The sequence below is a fragment of the Rutilus rutilus genome, assembly GCF_951802725.1.
Source record: "Rutilus rutilus genome assembly, chromosome: 24".
In the NCBI taxonomy this organism is placed as follows: domain Eukaryota; kingdom Metazoa; phylum Chordata; class Actinopteri; order Cypriniformes; family Leuciscidae; genus Rutilus; species Rutilus rutilus.
This window is the reverse complement of record NC_140228.1, coordinates 7,612,342-7,627,044: the sequence shown is the minus strand read 5'-3', so window position 1 is coordinate 7,627,044 and position 14,703 is coordinate 7,612,342. Positions and strand designations below refer to the sequence as shown.

Below are 14,703 nucleotides of genomic sequence, written 5' to 3'. Positions count from 1 at the left end.
CCCCACAGAAATTATAATTGTAATTTCAGGGTCAGGATGAAATATCGCTCAGCGTTGCTCAAGGAAATTGGTGATGACCGTGAAAGGTGTGATTTGCAAAACATCCTGTGGAACGTAATTTGTTAAGAGCCTATTTTCTTTAGAGGTCATAGCTTTATTATTTGGCCTAAAGACAATCATAGCGAAGATAATTACAGCTATCGTTTCTCAGGATTATCTATGATATTTGCAAATGAAGTGTTATGGGCTGATTCAGAGGAATAATGAGAATGCAGCTGAGCCGAACACAAGGGATTCCAGTTGAATTGCAATGAGCCGAAATCTTTATTTCGTCTGGATTGGTCAGGTACTAAAGGGGTCATATCATGAGAAGTCTAATTTCTTGATCTTTTGAAATAAAAGTCAATATACCATGTAAACAATATGTAAGTTTCAGAACTCAGAACTATTATCCACTTATTGTAATAACTATAATAAGTACATAGTATGTACTTGCGGAACAGGAATAAAATAAAGTGCTACCAGAAATGTTCAAATCTATTAAATATAATCATAATCAGAAATGCTAACCTGTGCTGATTGGTCCTTGTGCTCTTCTACTTTATGTTACAGGGCGATAAGGAGGCAGAGCTTGGACTTTCTTTCTCTCCTTTATGTGACCGAAAGTCTACCATGGTGGCCCAGTCTCAGATCGGTGAGTGATCAGGCTTGTGTGTGAATTAATAGGATATGGTATGCCCTGTATTATAATGCTGTGTTTCACTTTTCTAACAGGTTTCATTGATTTCATTGTGGAGCCCACCTTCACTGTGCTGACAGAGATGATTGATAAAATAGTGACTCCGCTGATCGAAGAGGCCTCACCGTCTTCTGGCCTGGCCGTATTCAGGCGCTCCAGGTGAGGACAATTGAATGAGCGGCAACAGCGCTGCACTATTAAATTATTAAAGCTCCATATTTAAAGAACTGACATTCAAAAGTTTGGGGTCTGTATTTTTTATTTGTTTTTCAGCAAATTAATACTTTTTCTCTGCAAAGAAGCATTACATTTATAACAATTTCAAATAAATTATTCTTTTGAGCTTTCTGTTCATCAAAGAATCTTGAAAAATGTATCTTGGTTTCCACAAAAATATTAAGCAGCAAATCATATTAGAGTGATTTCTGAAGGATCATGTGACACTGAAGACTGGAGTAATGATGCTGAAAATTCAGCTTTAATAAATTATATTTGATAAATATATTCAAATATAAAACAGTTATTTTATATTGTAAAAATATTTCACATTATTGCTGAATGCAGCCTTGGTAAATAAATAAATAAATGCAGCCTTGGTTCGCATTTTAGACTTCTTTCAAAAACATTATAAAATCTTACCAACCCCAAACTTTTGAAAGCTAGTGTATATATGAAAATTATTTAAAATCATCCTTCAGTTTGCAGAAACAAGCAAAAGTCATGTGTACAGTAATTAACTTACAACAGAAGTCTATAGGGTGAGGTATTGCACAAGGATGAAAAATACACACAAGAATTAGTATACATGCTAACATGAGATTGGTTTGATAGAGTCACGTATTAGCTTTGCCTATCCAAAATTATATCAAAGTACTTTCATGACCATGTAAAGCCAGTAATTTCACATAACAAAGATAGCAGAAATGGACTGTTTACATGGAGCAAAAACCAGCCACAGGAATTACGTACTGTACTTCAGTTTAAAAGTCCGAAAAGTCGACTGGAAATCATTTTCTGTGGTAATCAACGACATGCCGCGGATTCTGTTTTCTCCGTTTACCAATTTCAAAGTCAATTTCTACAGTGAAATGATATTTTTGTATATCTGCTCTGATCAAAAATATTGTATCAACAAGATATTGCTCTTGTGTAAATTGAAACTTTGTGGAAAAAAATATTTTAAGTCGGCTCTTGTCAATGAGTAAAAGAGGTTCACAAATCAATCTGAATGAGTTATTAGCAAATTGATCTAAATTAAAAATGAAACCGACTGGTCAAAATGTATCCTTGTAATGTAACTAATGACATTACACTTAAAAGTGATGTACTTTCATATAATCCAAAGACAAACATTTACTAAATAAGCTAAATAAACCATTTCTCTGTGTGTTTGTGCAGTCTGAATAACATCCCGTCGGATGGGAAACGGTCTAGTGTGAGAAGCACTGGTTCGGAGGGCGGCACTTCCCATAACTGCTCCATAAACGCTGTCGAATTTAAGACCTTCAAAGTCACCTGGAACGAGGAAGTGCATAAAAACCGGGAAAAATGGAAAGCACAAGCCGCCAAAGGTAGAAACGCACACACCCAATATCAAGAAAACACTTTCATATCAAGATAAATCGAGATGTTGCACTGTAAATTATTAGTGCTGCTTGCTACTGGCGCTCAGACTAAGGGTTGGGGATTTAAACAAACCCCTAACACTAAATATTAACATTTGGCTTGTATCTTATGCTGAACATACATAAATGATACATCAAATTACAGCTAGTTTGATGATGGATCCAAGCCATATCTAGAGATCAGAAAATCATTGAGACTAAGGGCAACCACACATCATTCACAATACCTTAGTATGCAAGATCAAGCACTACTCGTCTTGTAAAAATCTAGTCTCAGAAATATAAATGAATTCAATATAAATAAAAGATTCAAGCTTAACAAAAAAACAAGCATAAATATTCCTAGCATGACTCTTGATCCCCATTTGGCACATGTTTCGTACATAAAAGATGTTGTAATATTAAATTATGACTGTGGAGTGACATACGACGTGACCGCAGATCTCAGAGGAACTCTTTATGTTTTCTGGCAGTTGCATTAACTTGCTGTCACATTATACATCCTGTTTCGTTCATTTCTAGTCATACTTGTTCAAATGTAGGAGAGGAGAAATGCAAGGATATTCCAAAAGATTGTTAAACTCTGACCTGTTAATTTGAATAGCGTTTGACCAAAAGAAGATCTATACATCACAGACTGAACTCTTGGCTCAATGCAAAGAATACACTGGAGTGGATCATATAGTTTAAAATTTTGAATGTATTGTTATGTCCTTTTTGTTATTTATGTACGCTGCCATTCAAAAGTTTGGGGTCAGTAAAGTGTTTTTTTTTTTTTTTTTTTTATTGCATGGACACATTAAATTGATCAAAGTTACAGTAAAGACATTTGGTACCAAAAATGTATATTCTTTTTTTTCAAAAACATGAAAAAATATGTCAGTATTTGACCACATATGACCAGTAGTGTATCCAAAACAGAAGCCTGACATATCTTATTGCCCATATTCAGTAATAATGAACTGCATTTGTGTGTGTTAGATCTAGAAGAGAAGGCCAAACAGGAAGAGATCGAGGAGAAAGAAAAGAAAACGGACACAGACACACACAGCGGTGACAGCAAAGATGTTAATACTAAAACAGAAGACAAAATCAACACGGACTCGAGTGTGAATTCTCAAGACAAACTGAAGGAAGACACAAGAGAAGAGAAGGACGCAAAGACAGATCGAGAAGACTCAAGCAAAGCTGCAGTTGATAACAAGGAGCCCAGAGAGGAAGAGGGCAATAAAGACCCAGGGGGGGTGAATGGGGCTCAAACACCAGCGTCTGATGCCAAAGAGCCCGAGACCAGAAGTGACACGGACAACAGTCTGCGAGCACACAACGGTGAGTGTCAAAGTTTACAACAGTTCTTTACAATTATATACTGTTATTTGCAATGATATGTTCATATTTTTTAACAAAATGTGGTGTCCTAACCAAAACACCTGTACTGACTGATACTTTAGAGTGACCTTTGACATAAACTAGTGGTTGACTGATATGGGTTATGATAATGTGAAAAAAGTACTAAATAATAATTAAAAATACTATGTTGAATATTAAACGATATAATATTTAGTTGGTTTTTTTTACATTTATATGAGTAAACAATGTTAGAAATGTTTATTTATTTAATTTTAATGATTTAATTTTATATTTCCTAATTAATTTACATTAATTTAAAACATTTCCTCAAAATTAATAAAAAAAAAGGTTTTGGAGTAGAACTGTTATCGTACTATGCTGATAAACAATATTTCAATGCCAATATATCAGTCTATCACTATCATAACCTGTGCTATACTTGCTTTACCACTTTTTTCCCTTGCTTAACATTGTCATTGTTTGTGTTGTAACCACGCACTGTCGCATCCAAACTTTTACATGTTGGAAATCATGTTCTAATAGTTTTTAATATACTTGTAGCGCACTCTAATTCTTATTCTCATAATGTGTTTTATACAGAGTGGTCAATGTTGTGTAGCGTGCTCTATAGTGTATCCAATACAATTTATAGTATGCAGTACGGTGTATAGATTGCCATGTAATGTGTAGTTTACTGTTAAGGGCCCGATATACTCAAGGCAAAGATCTTTTTCATTCTTTGCTTAAAAGGTGAAAAGAAGTTCAAAATACGTGACCAGCGGTATACTATTAGCGAACATCCCAACGCTGCCCACACTGAGTGTGCCGTTTAGATGAATATGTAATGCATGCTTTCATCTCAATAGCACAACACAATACAACAAAAATAACAGTAGTGAGAAAACAGCAGTTAAGAAAGCATATGATGTGAATCTGTTTGAACAAGCTCTGCAATTCGGCACTCCAGTCAAGTCAAGACACATTTACTTATATAGCACTTTATACAGTAGATTGCTTTAAAGCAGCAGCTTTACCGTATTAAACATAAAAAAACAGTGACTGTTACTTTTGATTAGAATCACACCTTCATTTTCTACTATAATTTTTCAAACTCCTGATGTGAACTTTGTTTTGGCCTGATTTTGTTCAAAGTTATGTCACACCAGTTCATTCTTCGATTTGGCTTGAAGTATACCGGGGCCTTTAATGTCCTCAAACTAGTGTACTAACTAGTGTATACTACTTACTAGTATGTTACTCTGTAATGTAGCTTGTATTGTGGTTTGAAAGCACTGTGTGCTACAGTATTCTGAATTCTGTATATGCATTTATGTTCATCTTTTACTGTAGATGCACACTTGACAAACTCAAACAAAAAACAGAGAGCAATAATGCTGTTAAATAGTTAAGGCGAAATGGGTGCTTATGTTAGAAAAGCGCTCGTCTTTTCTTTTGTTTGTTTGTTTGTTTGTTTGTTTGTCTGTTTGCATGCCCTAAGCAGACTCGGTTAGTGACTCGTGTCTTATCTGAATGTCAGGAAACGAGGAACTGAACTCACCTGACAGTGACGACAGTGAAAGCAAGAGATCAGACGGTAACACCATCATCTCCTTTGACTGCTAATTGCATCACATAGTGGCTGAATCCTAATGTATACAATGAACACTGTGTTCTAACCACTCGTGTAAATATGTCCACGCTGAAAACCAAAATGACTGCAAATGAGGACATATCTGATGTTTTGACCAATGAGATTTCACTGAGGGCGGAGCTACCCAGATCATTATGACAGAAGTCTGAACTAAGTGACTCACAGATCGTCTTGTTCTTGGTTAGAACAAAAACTTAAATTTCTATGGAAGAGCTTTTATTGAGTTTTTATTGTGTTGCACATGGTTAGGACAGAGTGTACTACACTGACTACGACATCATAAAATTGCACTCCCATAACGCATCAGAGAAACTATCATCTTGGGAGTCACACTGGTCCAAAAAACATCCATGAATACAGTCCTCTAAAAATCTTATGTAAGTAGTTTGTTATCCAGGCACTTTTAGCATACTTTTTTCAACATTATTATGATTCGGGAGGTAGAACAGATAGCATGTCAATTGGGATTCAGCCGCTATCTGCAGGAGAGAGTCACTTCAGGTTCATTTCCTCTCATCAAAAACCCACATTATGTTGGTTTGACACCTTCATGCATTTTCTTTCACCTCTGCATTTCTCATTCTTGCAATAGTTCAAAAAGGAAACCATTTACTCTGCTTGTGTTGTTCCAAACCTGTATGACTTTCTTTGGCTGCATTTAGTTGATCAAAAAATATAATTTTCTATTTGAATATATTTTAAAATGTATTTTTAAATGCAAAGCTGAATTTTCAGCATCATTACTCCAGTTTTCAGTGTCACATGATCCTTCAGAAATCATTCTAATATGATGATTTGCTGCTCAAGAAACACTTATTATTATTATCTATGTTGAAAACAGTTAATATTTTTGTGGAAAACGTGATTTTTTCAGGATTCTCTGATGAATAGAAAGTTCAAAAGTACAGTGCTTATTTGAAATAGAAATTTTTGTAACATAAATTTCTTTACTGTCACTTTTGAACAGTTTAATGCGTCCTTGCTGAATAAAAAATTAATTATAAAGAATATTTTGAACGATGGCGTATTTTGATTCAAGGACCTTTATATATACATTTAACTGGAAAATAAGACAAAAAGTACTTGTTCAGAGGTGCTTTCAAACATACTGCACCAAATCAAGATCCATCGTCCAAGATATAAAGTCAAACACCACTTTTGTTGTATGAAAGACCAGCCAAGACATTCTACAAAATAACTCATTTTGTGTTCACTAAAGAAAGAAAATCATGTGGGTTTGGAACGACATGATGAGAGAATACATTTTTCATTGAAGTATCCCTAAAAGTCATAATGAATCCAGCAGCAAACCAGTTCATTCATCAAATTCATCAAAATAAGTTCAATTCCCTCCATCTGAGCTCATGGCATGAGAGTTGTCGTATCGCCTCATTCCCCTTGTCAGACATCAGTCAGAGCTGTGGAACAAGAGCTCTAAATGTGCCAAATATCTGCTCTCCTCTGCAGACTCTGAAGACGAGCACAGTATCTGTGGGATCTCCTCGTCTTCACCGGCAGAATCTGCACCTGATGCAAACTAGCAGCTCCATTTCTGCAGGACTCCAAACCCTGTGCTATGCTGTCACCTGGTGGTTCTTTTTTATTATTCATCTTTTTTCTTTCCAAAAATCACATCTTTCTGTCTCTGATGGACAATCTTCGTATTCGTTTTTTAATTCACATCCGACTTTTAAGGATGTTTGCCAGCTATTTGTTCAGAGATGCACAAGGCCATCAGAGAACTGACACTTTGTTAACGCAAAGAGACGCGCGGCAGGTTTTAGAAACTCTCGTCGCACATGAAGACGACTGTGGAAACCACCCTGATGTTCTTCCCCCGGGGACGGCGCAACATCTGGCAACACCTGCAACAGACAGTGAACGGAGGGAGAACTTCAGTCCCTCACATCGCCTTCAACGCGGTCAAAGAATGTCTGCAGAACTAGTGTTCATTTACCTCTTGTTTTTATCATTGTTATCATTGCTAGTTGTGGATTTGATGTTCCTGTCGTCCTGTTTTGATGTTGATACTGTACGGTTTCCATCACGTGTGTCCTCTGTACATATGCTTTTCAGGAGCTTCTTGTGATCGGAGGTTTGGATCGTTAGTTTAACGATCCATTATCATTTACCAATGTCACTTTGATTATAGAACTCATTGAGTACACAAATAATCAGTTCTGTCACAATACGGCGTAATTTTGATAGAATATTCAAATTATGTTGTCGTATGTGTTTTGCACAACATACATCTATATCAGCTGGATATTGTGAAATTACATAGAAAATTTCAAATTGTTAATATTTAGTACATTATAATTTTTAAATATATATTTTTTTGCATTAAATTGAACAAATACTGTAGAATTTTGAACCCCACTGTATGCATTAAAATAAATCTGATTTTCTTATATGAGCCAAATCTATTGGGCCAATTTTTTTTTTTTTTTTTTCCCTCTGCAACCATTGTCGTCTCTTCGAGACCTTAAAAAATGTAGTAAATGTACTTATTTTGACATTAGGTTGTATTTTGAATTCTCTTCTATTTTTGTATTTGATGTATATAAAATATTATATTATTTATGAAGTGTTTATAGGGAAATTTGGTATGAACAATATAGATGAATTGTTGAAGGGTGTACTATTCATCTGAGAATTGACAGAGATAAAAAGGGATTTTTTTTTTTTAATCTGGTAAATGAAGAAATAGAATAAAGTATGAGCACGAGCATCTTGATGTGTTAGATGCTGCATGCTGATATTAGTCTTTTAGTTCACTGTCCTAGCGAGGTATTCATGTCTCTGTCTTCTCAGAGTTTGTCACACACGGTATAATGCGCCTGTTCATGTGAATCTTTCTGTATATTAGTTTCATAAAAACTAATGTAGAAATGTAGAAAACAAAAATGATGTAAAACGAAAAAGAAAAAAAAAGTAAAGCCTAATATAGGCTGTTATAAATAGGCAGCGAAATCCTGTGTAAATGTCTCTGTTGCCTCAACCAAAGATGATTATAATGTCTGTACGTCATTTAACTGGAGGTCACTGCAAGCCATCATTCAATGCATACTTAGTCATTGGTTAGAAAGAAAGATAAAAAAAAAGGAAAGAAGCGTTATTGCCTTAAATCTGTTATTAATTCCTGATCCTTGTGAGTTATTCTCTGTTGTCATTTGTGTCGTGTTCATCTTCCTGTTTAGTTGTCCTTGGTTCTTCTGGGTCATGAATCATGTCTTGACCATATCTGTGTCAGCGTTTTCTTCAGATCTGAGAGATTTCTTTTTTTTTTACTGGAAAATCTCAAGTTCAGTCTGCATGTTGCTCTTCACAGCTGTGCTGCTGAACTTTGCAAAGCTCATTTGATTGGTTGATACTGTGCCATTATAAAATATGAATATTATATATGATATCATTTTTGTTTATGCCCCTCCCCTTCCGTTAAATTTCAAAAAAGTTCTTTATTGTCATTGATGGTTCCTTGAAGAACCTTCCTTTAACATCCATGGAACATTTTCTTTAGAATTTTTATTTCACTCTAAGAATAAAATGTTTGGTTACACTTTAGATATTCTACTAACTGTAAGTAACTTTGCAACTACATGTTAACTAATTCTTAGAATATTAGTAGACTGTTAGGTTAGGGTTCAGGTTAATAGAATAAGTTAACATGTACTTGCAAAGTTACTTATAGTCAGTAGAATGTCTGTTGAAGCAGATAGTCTACTAATAATGACTGCTAGTGCAAAGTCACTTATAGAATGTCTAAAGTGGACTATCGAAATAAAGTGTTACCAAATGGATCCTTTAAGAACTGCTCTCTGAAAGGTTCTTTTGGGAACCAAAAATGGTTCTATGGTAAACCCCTCTTTTGAAACCTTTATTATTTGTGATATGTTGCTTTATGCAGAAATCAAGCATGTAGTGTGAGTTGTGATATTAACAGATGGAATATACATATCATATCAGTCCTTTTTAACCTTGTTTAGGCTCAGAATGTGAGATTATTTAGGTGAACTGCTGTACATTTATAGAATATTGAAGTTGATGAGTAAATATGGCACAATGAGATTCTGCCTTAATGAGTGTTTACGTCGGCTTTGTAGTAACTGTCACGTGTTCAGCTTAGTTGAGTAGCCTACATACGTGTTTGTCAGGAAACCTCTGTTTGTGTCAAAACTAAGCTATTTTTTATTTATTTTTTGGTTTTGAAATCCTCACGTACAGTGTAACTTCACCGTCACTCAAACCGAACATTTTCATAAAATAATATTCCGATCAGCAGTACATAAATCATATGGTACTGTGCAGCCATCTGTTGGCCATCTAGTGTACTGCATCACTGCAGTCAAACATTCTCTTGGACATTTTTATATACACACAAATTGTTTCGTTTACCTTTTTATTACTTTCCAGTGTATAATTTGTTATGAGATTGTATTTTATCTTAATTTTTTTTTTTTCTACACTAATGTCTGTTGATGCATTCATTACTTTTTATTTCAAAAAGAAAAATATCAAATCATTAGGCAGGTGTGGTCATGTGATCATGCTTGTTTCAATGCTCCTTAATTGCACTTTTGTGACAATAAATCTTTACTCAAAGGGCTCAGATGATGAGTTTGAGTCTTTATTTTTGGTATATTTGACCTTTGTTTTTAAATGTACAGAAACGAATAGTTCAACCTCCTCGTAAAGATTCTTCTCTGTTTTTTTTTTGCAGCTACGACCCGCCGTAAATACCACCTGGTCAGATACAGTAAAAAACCCAGTTACTGTGCCAAGTCCTACTTGCCCTCCCGCCCGCAGAAAGAGGACTGCAAACCAGCAGACCCCCGTAGCAAGGCCAGACATCTCCAGAGCATCTCTCTGAGACGGGGGAGGTGACCCTGACCATGACCCCACCGATTGCACTGCACACACTTCAGGCAGCTTTACACACAGCAATAGGTCTGTTCTGCAGTGATGTTGTAGTTATGTGATGTTATTTCAGTTAAACCCCCCCCCAAAAAAGATATATATATATTTAGCATAAAGGCAATACAACAAGATTGTTTGCATTGTGACATTAGTTATAAACAATTAAGCAGTTTCCCCAAAGATTCTTATTACTGTAGTGTATAGATGTTTTTTAAATAGATGTTCTTTAAATATATATATATATACTTTTTTTTATTTTTTTTTATATATATAATTATATTCAATATATAATATATTTAGCGCTGGCCGCTGGGCAACGATTAATCGCATCCAAAATAAAAGTTTGTGTTTAGATAATATATGTGTGTGTACTGTGTATAATTATTTTGTATATATAAATACACACATATGCATGTATATATTTAAAAAATATTTGCATGTATATACTGTATATATATATATATATAATTTATATGATATATAAATATTTGATATATAAATAATACATTTTTCTTAAATATATACATGCATGTGTGTGTATTTATATATACAAAATAATTATACACAGTACACACACATATTATGTAAACACAAACTTTTATTTTGGATGCGATTAATCGTTGCCCAGCACTTGCTGTGTGTATATATATATATATATATATATATATACTGTATATATATTTATTTATTTATGTGTGTGTGTGTATATATATATATGTATATATATATATGTATAGATATATATTCAATAATTTATTTTAAACCCTGGTGGAGTACTTATGGCAAGTCAAAGCTGCAAAAACAGCAATATATAGATACAATGTTGATACAATTATTTTTATTTATTTAAATCAACATTAATTAAAGGCACAACAAATACTAACATGATGTATGAATATTTTTCCTTGTTTGTATTACAATAATGAGAGTTAGGGAGCAAAACCTGCTTAATTGCAAAATATAATTTCTTTCCCAGCCCCCAACCTTGCTTTTTGATTTGGGGGTGAAATATGACCTGAACATGTTATGGACAGGTTTCTTGAGATTTACCTAGTTACTGTACTGTAACCTGCTGTACAAACATTATCTTATACTAACACACCTGTATGTACCATGTTACACACTATATTGATCATCGCTTTCAGAATAAATGTAATTAGTTCTGCTGGTTCTACAGACATTGTTTCTGCAAATGAATGATGACCAAATTCACACTATTCCAATATGTTTGCTGCAATGTTGTAATTAAATGGGTGTTTCCTTCACTCTGAGTTGTGTTTCTACAGCATAGCACTGAAATGACGACATGACAACTCTGCACATATCTGCAAAACCTACATTTAATGAAGGCTCAGTCAACGATTGAAAACAACACAAACAACCGAATGTTTTGAACACACATCTACTTCTTCATCTCCTTCTCCTCATCCTCCTGATGAATCATTCGAGCCTCTGTCTTCATCAATCTCACGCCTGCGAAAGACAAACGCAAGGAACTGAGACAAAGAGACAGCGAGAGGTGGATGGAGAGGGCGTGAGGGTGAAAAGATGACAGCGAGAAGTCTTGCCTGGTATGAGTGGAGGGCTGTTGAGGACGGGAGTGTCTTTCCTGCGCGGTTTCTTCTGTCCCAGTTTGTCCTGCTGATGTTCCTCGGAGCCGTGCTTCTGATTGTCCATTTCAGCGTTCCCATCTGCAGGAGAGCGTTTCAGAAACAGGTTCACAATCACTGGTTTGTATGTATCAGTCAGACAGTTGCCATCTGCCATCTGGATGCTGTTGACCTCAATTTTGACCCTTCCAATGTCATTATGTATTTCTTTTCCTTAAAAAATAGCAGATATACATGCACAAATGCGGTACTTACAGAGATGTTCGTGCATGGTGAGTGTGTGTTCGGCTTTGTCTGAGAGTGACCTCACACAGTCAGTGGACATGCTCCCCACAGCAGTCTGTTCAGGTATCAGATAACAGCTCGTGTTCAACACACACACACACACACACACTCATGTACATGACAAAGGCTCTGTCATATTTACTGGAAAGCATATTTATTGGACCTGGGAATGGTAGCAAACCGATTCAACAAAAGCAGCTTCTCGCTTCACAAAATGATGATCATGTTATTGGTGTTTGGGTTCTGAATGTACTGTATGAATAAACATATTCATCACTCATTATATGTTAACATTCATTTTTCAAAGAAAGTAAGTACTTTCTCCAACTATACATGATGACAAAAATAAATTGCAATATTTGCATTTCAGGCTCAATCAGCAATTAAAAATAACATCGACAGAAATGGAAAACAGGTTTTCCACTTTCTACTTTTAATTTAAGGCATTTTGAACACTGATGAATATTAATATTGTATTTATTCAAATGCAATTCACATTCATATGTATAAAACAATCAAAATATCTAAAGTAGCCTATATTAAAATAAGTAGGATTTGCTTCATTTGATTTTGATTTGATGTGTGTATCTAAAATTAAATCATAACACATCATAAATAGCCATATATGTATGGGATGTACATTATATAAATAATAAAGTATATTTTAAAAGTATTGCATATATGTATATATGTATATATATATATATATATATATGTATATATATATATATATATATATATATATATATATATATATATATATATATATATATATATATATATAAACACACATACACTCTCTGATACTCTTTGAACAGTCTAAAGACACTGATTAAACAGTGTAAACATTTTACTTATTTACTGTAAGTGTAATATAACGTATTGCTAAAATATTTTGAAATGTATGTAGATTCAGAAAAAAACTAAAGAAGTGTATTAAAAGAAAGGGAGAGGGCCTTACCTCCGTGCAGCAGAGAGATGGAGCAAGTGCAGGCCAGATCAGAGACAGGGGTTATGTACTTTAGGAGGAGGGGCCTCCAGTAGAGCCTGTTGTCATGGTGACAGGGGCCCTTGTCATGTGTCAGTCATCCCAGCTTCCACGAGCGCACGTCATGGAGGTAAATGAAACTACTTCAACACTTTCTGGAGTGATTTAAACATGTTGGAGGTGAGGCTGGTTAAGATGGATTGTGTTAGACAGAATGTTATCAATGCAGTGATTCCCACTAAAAGATTTGCTTTTGATCAAATCATCCTACTTCATAAATAATAATGTTTCAGATAACAATAAACCATTTCTGCAATTTGCGACGCATCCACGCTCTCATTACGAGCACAATGGAGAGCGTGAACAAGAGAAAATGAATAATAATGGAAAACAATGTGGACATATTGTTTGCTGACAGGCTTTGATGTCTTTCTATTGTCCTCTGATGTGAATGGTGTTTCCTCCTCCCGTGTGGAGTGTGTATGGAGAGTGTGTGTGAAGTGGTTTTGTTGATTTTGAATGCACTTCTCTATCCAGTTTAAACACGACATGCCAACGACACATAAGTCAAGGGAGCGTCTGCCAAGAATATAAATGTAAAAGTAAAAACTTGGTCTATCTAAATAAGGATACAGTGTGGCACTTTACACATGATCCCTAAGCGATGAAAGAGCCGTTAAACATGGCTCATTCTCACGAAATGTTTAAATTCTGAAACTTAATTTGACAAATTTACCCTAATTTACTGTGTAGTACAACGATTTTGAAGGAATCTTTTACATTTCTGATATATTTGAGGAACAACGACGCGTTTTTGATAATGTTACAAACAGGTATGCTAAGTTTCGTATAGCTAGTAGCTAACTGTTCAAGCCAGTTTAAGTTAGCTCTGTTGCAGGGCAGAACAGTGAATATTTTGTAAGCAAAAAGTAAGTTAGTTTTACGTTTTGATAAGACGACTGTTATGACTAATGTGTGATTTGTTACGCCACAGTACTATTTAGTCAATTGTTAATTCAATGAATGCCAAACCTACTGTAACGGCCTTGAAATGGTATTGGTTAGTAGCCAGCTTATAAATTTAACTTTTAAACTATAGTTAGCCTAAGTACCAATACTATATAAACTGGCTACTGACAAAGCAATACTGTAGACCACTATTATAAATATTAATGCACTTTAATAATATGGACTGACTCTGCCACTGTCTATGATGATTCCCCATTGGGAAAATATGATTTATTTTGAGTCTTAAATCTTTATTTATAGATATTTTTAAAAGTACTGAAATTTTGTTTCCTGAGACACTGTTTCCTGAGATCGGGCCATAACTCTCGGAAAGCGTCTCAGGAACCATCAGATCACCGTCCAGTCAGACAGGAGAACCAGCACTGTGTCGTCCACTGGAGGAGAATGGAAGCTCTGGTTCTTCAGGAGCAGTTTCCTTATACGGTCAGTGCAGCACCACAATGAAGTGAAGTGGTTTATTACAGACAAGAGATAAGGAAGGAGAGGGAAAGAGAGCGTAGGGCTACTGG

General features: G+C 34.9%; 2 protein-coding genes across 6 annotated transcripts in view; one reads left to right on the top strand and one right to left on the bottom strand.

Annotated features, from left to right (window-relative positions):
- The window catches only part of pde1ca (phosphodiesterase 1C, calmodulin-dependent a), a 53,377-nt gene extending 41,753 nt beyond the window's left edge, over window positions 1-11,624 (top strand). Inside the window, exons 12-18 of one of the 5 annotated variants that reach the window (XR_014626109.1) lie at window positions 613-694; window positions 775-898; window positions 2,138-2,310; window positions 3,346-3,693; window positions 5,252-5,308; window positions 10,086-10,312; window positions 11,569-11,624. Coding sequence is in view for 4 of the 5 variants with exons in the window: in XM_084398490.1 (XP_084254616.1) it covers window positions 613-694; window positions 775-898; window positions 2,138-2,310; window positions 3,346-3,693; window positions 5,252-5,308; window positions 10,086-10,249 (948 nt within the window). In the remaining variant the exon portion in view is untranslated. Of the gene's footprint in view, window positions 1-612; window positions 695-774; window positions 899-2,137; window positions 2,311-3,345; window positions 3,694-5,251; window positions 5,309-6,832; window positions 7,782-10,085; window positions 10,606-11,568 lie in introns of those variants that run through there. The other 4 variants (XM_084398490.1, XM_084398492.1, XM_084398491.1 and 1 more) reach the window with 4 other exon arrangements.
- On the bottom strand, window positions 11,601-13,185 carry ppp1r17 (protein phosphatase 1 regulatory subunit 17). The gene is made up of 4 exons (XM_084398507.1): window positions 13,139-13,185; window positions 12,148-12,232; window positions 11,851-11,973; window positions 11,601-11,755 (listed from the first exon to the last, which is right to left on the bottom strand). Exons 2-4 carry the CDS (start codon window positions 12,215-12,217, stop codon window positions 11,685-11,687), a joined length of 264 nt encoding a protein of 87 aa, XP_084254633.1. The 5' UTR covers window positions 12,218-12,232; window positions 13,139-13,185; the 3' UTR covers window positions 11,601-11,684.
- Between the last annotated feature and the right edge of the window lie 1,518 nt (window positions 13,186-14,703).

What these genes read in the sequence shown, in the direction of transcription:
- ppp1r17 (XM_084398507.1), bottom strand. Translation starts at nt 12,217, where the DNA reads ATGTCCACTGACTGTGTGAGGTCACTCTCAGACAAAGCCGAACACACA. An exon ending in CACCATGCACGAACATCTCT is followed by an intron (nt 11,974 to 12,147) that starts GTAAGTACCGCA and finishes GCTCTCCTGCAG; the next exon opens with ATGGGAACGCTGAAATGGAC. An exon ending in CAGCCCTCCACTCATACCAG is followed by an intron (nt 11,756 to 11,850) that starts GCAAGACTTCTC and finishes TGTCTTTCGCAG; the next exon opens with GCGTGAGATTGATGAAGACA.